General features: G+C 39.6%; 1 protein-coding gene across 1 annotated transcript in view; it reads left to right on the forward strand.

Annotated features, from left to right (window-relative positions):
- Window positions 1-6,894, forward strand: part of pgbd5 (piggyBac transposable element derived 5) — a 32,851-nt gene extending 25,957 nt beyond the window's left edge. The window contains exons 6-7 of the mRNA XM_053502435.1: window positions 5,388-5,493; window positions 6,009-6,894. Of these exons, the coding sequence (XP_053358410.1) occupies window positions 5,388-5,493; window positions 6,009-6,204 (302 nt within the window). The 3' untranslated portion in view covers window positions 6,205-6,894. The remainder of the gene's footprint in view (window positions 1-5,387; window positions 5,494-6,008) is intronic.
- Window positions 6,895-8,227: the final 1,333 nt, after the last annotated feature.

Raw genomic sequence — 8,227 nt, forward strand, 5'->3', positions numbered from 1 at the left:
TGTAGCTTAAATTGCTGACAAAAGTTAATGCTGGTTTTGATAGAAATGTTCTTAAACACATGTTGCATACAGTTTGATGTGTATAGGGTCAGGATGTCCATGCTGACCCACGTGGGCATGCTCTCTTACCTGGGGAAGAGATGGCACCAGAATGCACTATGATAAGAAGGCAAGCTGGAGGTGGCAGTGTGATGCTTTTGCCAATGCTCACTTGAAGAAACCTCCATTCAAAATGTTCCATTGACAAATACCACATATCTAAACATTGTTGTTGATCAAGTACATCCCTTCATGGAAGGGATATTCTCTAATGGCAGTGGCAACTTTCAGCAGGATAATGCCATAAATCCCAAAGACACTAAAAAAATACTTTAAGCATGGTTTGAGAAACACAGGTTCAGGATATTGACTTGGTCTCTCCAGATCTCAGTCAAATCGAGCATCTGTGGAATGTGCTAGAAAAACAGATCAGATCTACGAGACCCCACAGGACTTGAAGGATCTGCTACTGATGCCTATGCCTCAATGGGTCAGGTCTGTTTTGGCAGCAGAATTGGGGCTTACTCAATTTTAGGCAGGGGGTCATAATGTGTGTGTACATAAAATGGCAGTTGTTCGATGATATCAGCAGTAGGATTCTCCAAAATTGTTGTACTCTGCCAGTGCAGTACAAAAAAATGTCTCATTAAATGGCATGTAAGAAAACTGCCTTAAGGTATCTCTGTTCAGAACAGCAGCCAAACACAGCACATTCCTAGTAAACATGCTACAATTTTGCAAATCATGTCACTCTATGCAATTATAACCATTCAAGTCGTGGCCTCCACAAATCACAGTACTCTAATATCTTTAGTACACTTTCCTGGCCTTAAGCTTCAGGATTCACGTGCCAGTTCCAATCAGAACAAAAACAACGCTGTGAGCTCATTACAGGCCAATACAGTATAGCAACTGGATAAAAAAAAGTTCAATCAACAGGATTTACTGATGGCCTGCAAGAAAATATCTGTGGCTGGTCATCTGCTAGTGAGTGTGTTAGTCAGATTTCCTGATTCACTCCGGAAAAGTAAGTGTTTTTCCAGTCCACAATTATTGACAAAACACATCAAATTACTGTAGTTCACAAATTCTAAAAACCAGGCTCACAAGACTACAAGAGGGCTGACATAAGACCTGGCAATTCTTCAGCAGGAATTAATGATGCTTTTAGTCATTACTTATAATGAGATTAAAGTAGTGGATTAGAGTAGTAAATTAAATACACAGCGTCCTCATTATAGTTTTGTGTGCTTTTCTGCTGAGAAGTTAAATGAAGAGTAAACATTATTAGAATGTCTTTGAGCTTTGTTTGATTTATGGGTGGAATGGTGATGAGTCAGCTTAACAGCTTCAGGGTTCCTGGCTTGATCGTGAGATCATACACATTGTTCTCCCTGTGTGTGCGGAGGTTTCATTTTTATTCTCCACTTCTCTTCCACGGCCCCAAAAACATGCTAGCAGGAGTACTTGCTATGCTAACTGCTATGCTAATTTCTTTAAACCAGTTAAATTATAATATATCAGCTGATAATACCAGTTTTCCAGGCCCCTAAAATGAACAGTGGTATAATAAGTTAATAGTATGAAGTATACTGTATATTATGTGCGTAAGTATAAAAAAAAGTTTAATGCTTCTTCAAATGCATCTAAGCAGGAGCAGTACTGTATACACCAAACCACAGAAACTGCAAACGTTTGCTAGTTTCCTTTCAGGAAGCATATTTTTTTTGTGCTGGTGCACTGAATAAACGCTTCAGATACTAATAGATTATGACACACAAACATCCAGCACATTATGCTTTCTGCCAGGCTTTCATTTGATGCCTTGACGATTTCTGACAGCAGTTTGATGTCAGATACTTCTGTCAATTTGCTGGTGATAGATTTGTTTTAAAAAACAGAGAGCTTTTTTCTTTTTTTATTCGACCAATTCTGCATACTGCGTTCTATGCACCTACATTTCTGCCTAATTGGCAGAAAGAAGTAATACATTTCTTGTATCCCATTAATGTGTGCCAAGTGTTGGCAGAATTTCAGTTATTCTGATGCTAACCCAGTTCTAGGATTTTAAGCTTGGCGTATAACTAGTTGTAATGATTGGAACACACCAACACATGGGGAAAGTACTTAGGTTATAGCAACCCTGGGAAGTCTACATATTGCTCCAGGCAAAGACAGTGTTTTGGTTGTTGCTGGACTAAGTGATGATGCAGCTGTGGAGAGATGTATACCATGGAAAGAATGGCAGCTAAAAAAAATAATAAGTAAAATCTTGTCTATATATAACTCTTATCCTTGATGCGAAGAAAAGGTAAAAAAAAAAAGACTGAGTGGATTCTTAATGCTTTTCAATGAAAGTGTTAGCATATTTCTGTTCAGCATATTATCTGTTTGTCTACAGCACAAACTAATCCACGAATCTGCAGTACAATCTAAAGTACGTTCTAATCGGGCTGTGGTGGCTCAGTTGGTTAAGGCTGTGGGCTACTGATCAGAAGGTCGGGGGTTCAAGTCCCAGCTGCGCACTGTTGAGCCCTTGAACCAAGCCCTTAACCCTATCTGCTCCAGGTGCGCTGTATACTGGCTGGTCTGGTGCTTTGACTGGAATAAAAATAACTTCACTGTGCAATAAGGTACATATGACAAATAGTTATTATTGTCATGTGGACTAGTGACTTCATGGCTGTTCATGGTGCAGAGCACCAGAGCAAAGTTCATGGGTTAAGGAAGTCTCTCCAATGCGTCCAACAACTAATGATAACCAGTTTCAAAGTCATTTAAACTTATTATTTGTTCCTTATTAACAAGAAAACTCAAATATGTAGGTTTATAAGAATGGCCGCATGAGCATAATCTTTCAATGCTAAAATGATCATCTATTAAGTTCTATTTTATGTTTATAAGCACCGTCACAAAAGATCCTTACAGAAATTCAAATTAATCTTTACAGTAGATCACAAATAATAGAGCCTAAATTTAGACTTTAAAATGAAACCATCTGCCTTTTGGTGACACCAGATAGCATGATTATACAAGGGGCATTCATGTCAAACTGAGACTTGAGATGAATTTTCATTAATTCATTTAATTGAGATGAATGGAGATATTATGCATAGTACAGTGATGAGACTCTTAGCCGCAGTAAATCCTTTAAATGGTGCAAACATTTTAAAGGAGGCTGTGCATCCATGAATGACGATCCCAGCCAAGGTGGCTCGGAGCCTTTTGCAGTCCTTCTCTTGCCAACTTCCGGAAGAGACGCACCTGTCTGTGAAAACTGTTTGCCTCATTAAAGGAGTTCCTGGGAGGCCAGTGTTTCAGACATGAAGCAGGACGTCCGAACTAAAATCTCAGTTTGACTTAAATGCCCTGCATAAATATTTACAATATATCATTTTACAAGAGTAATTAGTACTAAAGTGTATGAGCATTATATTATTCATTGAAGAAAGAGTGAGTATTTGATAGTACATATCTAACTGTAGACTCTTTATGCTCTAAAAAAAAACAGCATTCTGTCAGTAGGAAAGCCAAACTGTAACACATTTTTAGGATTCATATGTAACAATATAATCACAATCTGTTATTTTTGAAAGATATCATGCAACACTAGTTGGACATTCTTTATGGCACAGAGTACTTAAGTAGAATAGCTCAATTTACTTGAGTACTTGAAGAAGAAAAGGCAAGTCACACAATTACGCGTAACAGTCAGCAGGTTGCGAAACTCCCCCTTAAAATTCTGCACAGCACTGTGGTTAGATACTGCAACGCAATGTAGATGTGGAGTTAAGTATTAGTACAGATAACTGCTGTACTTTTGAGTAGAGTAAAAATAAAAAGTATCCTTCGATAAAAAAGTAAAGTACAGATACATGAACTATGTAAAAGTACTCAGTTATATTCCACCTCTGAAAGTCAGGAATACAACTCATTTAATTACTGTATACTGTATATTAACTCATAGACATAATGCTGTAGGTCCTGATGCAAATAAGGACACACATCTCTTTATTAATACTGAAGACACAGCAGGACAATAAAGAGAATAAATCTGCATTCAGATCTCATTATGGTTGCAGTCGGCTTCCGCATTGTATTTGATCTAGCCATAATTTACCGTGATTATAAAGGAAGCTCCTTAATGTGACAGAAGTGAGCTCATGCTGCATGCAGTGCATCTAATGATAAGTTGTTTACATCCAGTGGCAATGAGTTGGAGTCCTGCACGCATGTCGGATTGTTTAATAAACACAGATGAAAATCTGCTCTATTGCAACCAATTGTAGCCTATAACATATCAAGTCCTTTCTCTGCACGAGTGGATTTGCAAATCTGTTATATCTAAATAACATATATCTGAAATGATGTTACTGTATGTAAAATGTTAACATATTTACTGGAGAATCGGGAGCACTATTATAGCGATGTATTCAGAGATGAGTTTCAGTAAACGCCCATGTATTGAGACTTTAATGCTGAACATGCAAATATTTGTATTCGTACCTCTAAGTGACTATGGGCTTGAGTATGGGTATATACCTAGGGTTCTCCTAGCATTTAGGGGTTCCCTCGTGCTGCTGGGACATCTCTGGCCCCTCAAGGTGTTGCTCCATGGCGCATCTGGTGCTGGGCTGTGTTTTCTGGAACTGATCCTTTAGGTGCTGTGGATGGTGGGGTGGGGCCTCCATTGGATTGGACTTGTTTGTCTGCTGCATCCCCGATGGTGATTGGATAGGGATCTGTGGAATTTGGAGATCAGGTCAACAACTTTGAACTCTTTGCCTGCTGAGCCCCGTATGCTTTTGTGCACTGGGTGCTCTGATACCTGTCTATCGTGCTACATTGGCTTTTCAGTGGGATTGGACCAGATGCAGGCACAAGTAACAGATCCTGTCACTGGTATATAATTGGTAATCAATGTTATTCAATTAACCTGATTAGACTGTAAATACAGTCTAGAAGATTCAGTTCTTTGTTACATGTACCATATAGCACAGTAAAATTGCTTTTTAGCGCCCGTGGAGCAGATGGGGTTGTGGTCCTTGCTCAAGGCCTCAACAGTGGCACCTTGGAGGTGCTAGGGCTCAAACCTGCCTAAACTGTGTGAGCCACCACTGCCCCTGTGGTGAGGTTATGGCTGATCAGTTTAAGTCATGTGCACAATTTAAGTGTATGCTGAATAGATTGCAATTACACAACATTACAGTACATCATGTCTTACATTTGTGCAAGGTGACCATTGTTTTGGCGTCATTTATTAGACCAGTGGCTTTTAAACCAGTCCGGAGTTTGTTTATTGGTTCATTGTGGGTTTTCATTAACACATGTTTCTGCTCTGGTTTTAGGTGTGATCATCAAGAGGAAGAGTGGAGAAATCCCTTGTCCTCTGGCTGTGGAAGCTTTCGCTGCACATCTCAGTTACATCTGCAAATACGATGACAAGTACAGCAAGTGAGTTTACTGTGTTAGTTACTGCTCTATAGATGGTGATCTACTTAAAACATGTCCTAGACACCCTATCAACAGTAATATTCTTTCTTTAAAGTCTGTTTACTGTACTGTATGTTGCAGCACACGGCACGACTCATTTTGCAAGTGGATGCTGTGGAAACCAATAGACATTTGTAATTGTTAAATTGGAATTTACATTACATACATATATACAGTAGTTTCCTGCCACGGTTCAAAGACGTTTGCTGTAGGCTGATTGATATTTCCAAACTGTCCATAGTGTATGACTGAGCATGTGAGTGTGTGTGTGCTTGTTTCCTGTGATAAGTTGGCACCCTATCCAGGGTGTTGCTCACTTTATACCCTGGGATAGTCTCCAGGCCTCCATGAACCTACACAGGATCAGTGATATAGATAATGCATGTATTTATAGCTCTTTCAGATATACAGTATGCACTGTAGCAGGCATGGAAGCTCCAGAATCTTGTTACCAGTGTTGTGAATGATGTATGCAGGTACTTCATTTTCCATAAACCCAACAAGACGTGGCAGCAGGTCTTCTGGCTCACCATCAGCATCGCCATCAACAATGCCTACATCCTCTACAAGATGTCCGACGCGTATCAAGTTAAACGTTACAGCCGTGCCCAGTTCGGCGAGAGGCTCGTCAAGGAGTTACTGGACTTGGATGACTGCTCACCTACAGAGTGAAGTGACCGCATGCTGTCCAACACGCACATCTACACATCCACCCACACACACACAGCCAATCAGGCATAGACAGTGACAGCCACAGACCTGAGGCTGTTAGACTTTTTCACACCTTGTGTCCGTGACAAATCAAAGCCGTGCCAAGTGTATTTAAAATCATCAGTCCTCACAGTCTCTCCATGATAAACCTACCTTCTACTGTACACCACAGGACCCTGTATATACAGTAAGCCACCCGACTGTCTCTGTGTCCTCCTGCTGCATGATGAATGTGAGCGTACAACCCTGTAAGTGTGTAATGATTTTTATGACATAGTGTTTGTGCAGTCTGAACCCTGTGGTAAACCGTTTTGTGGATTTGCTCCTGTACGTCGAACGAACAACACTGATTTACAAAAACAAAAAACAATAAAATCAAAATACACACAGCGATGAAGATTCAAGAAGAAAATGAAAAAAAAAAAATTATTTCAAAAAGTCATGTCCATTCATTAAAACGGAAGCTTGAAAGTCTTCCAAATTTTCTTGTCATTTTTTTTTTCGTAATGTAGCTTTATTTTAGTATAGCTGTTACAGTTGAATGCAAAAGTTTGTATACCTTTAGGACAAAATGATTTACAGCAGCAGGATATTTTGTGTGTCACAGTGTGTGTGTGGTTCCTTAGCCTGAAAAAACTCTAATAATACATGCTTACATATTAGTACTGTTATTAGTACTGTATGAAAATTATCTTAAAAAAAATACCCTACTAAGTAACTTGTAATGTCGTTCCATGTCGTTTTTAACTTTATAAACTAAACTTTTTTTCGGCTGCTCCCATCAAGGGGTCGCCACAGTGGACCATCTGACTTTTTTCTTATTTAATAATTTTTTGGGGATTTTTCTCAGATTTTCTCCCTAATTTTGTCGTGGCCAATTCCTCCCCGTCACTAGGGGGCTCCCACATTAAGGCTGCTACTACCACTCAGTCGGGAGGGCCAAAGATTATTACATGTTTCCTCCGAACCACGTGATGCCAGCCGACTGCATCTTTTCGAACTGCTCGCTCAAAAAACTTTACCGTTGGGGGCGGCGTAACACACTCGGAGGACAGTGCTATCTGTTCTTTCTTCACAGACGCTGTGGAGCCGTGACTAATGTGGGAGCACTAAGTACCCCTTATCCCTCCCCTCTGAGAGAGCTCGGCCAATCAGCCCCCTCTAGACCTCCGGATGCGAGAGGTTACAGTATCCGCAATACCAGGATGATAGAACGAGAACTTTACCACTGCATCACTCGGAGGCCTTCCCTTTCATTTCTCTAACCAGGCATAGGAATGCATGCAGTAGTTAGCCGCCTGAACCACTTTTTTTACCTTTATTTTATTACCTTATTTTATACCTTATTATCTTTTTTTGCATGCACTGAAAAGCTTTAAATTAGCCCTAAATTTTAATATTTGAACCACACATTCCACCTCTGCTTTGGCTCTGTTGGAATAATTGGCCAGGCTGTACCCAACCTTTCAACATCTCTCTTAAAATTCTGTCAGGCACCAGGTGCAGGTTTTATTAAAATCAAGTCAAATCAATCAAAACTCCTTTTTAAATGGAATCATATTTTCTGTTTATGTGTAAAGGTGCCAGCAGTTATGCCCTTGCATTTACCTTTTTAATTTTGGGGGTGGAGGTGTCTGTCTCGTCCACTGATATACATACATACTGCCATTTCTTGATCATGCTCGCATCCTTTATAATATTTTTACTATACCTTCTACCCAGAAACCTGTAGGGTCTAAAAAACCTTTGCATTTAACTGTAAACATTTTTTATTTCAGTGAAAGTGATTTATCTGATTTAAAATACGGCCACATGTGAGTGAATTATTAAACCAACATGCACTTTCCCTTTTGATTTTTTGCACATTGTATTCCAAGGGAAATGAATAAAACAAACCAATGTAACATGATGGCTCCAAATAAATGTCTAACCAGATTTACCGCATCCCGCCGAGAGGAACAAGAGTTTATCTGGAGATTCCAGG

This window comes from Clarias gariepinus, chromosome 8 (genome assembly GCF_024256425.1).
Source record: "Clarias gariepinus isolate MV-2021 ecotype Netherlands chromosome 8, CGAR_prim_01v2, whole genome shotgun sequence".
NCBI classification, from domain to species: Eukaryota; Metazoa; Chordata; class Actinopteri; order Siluriformes; family Clariidae; genus Clarias; species Clarias gariepinus.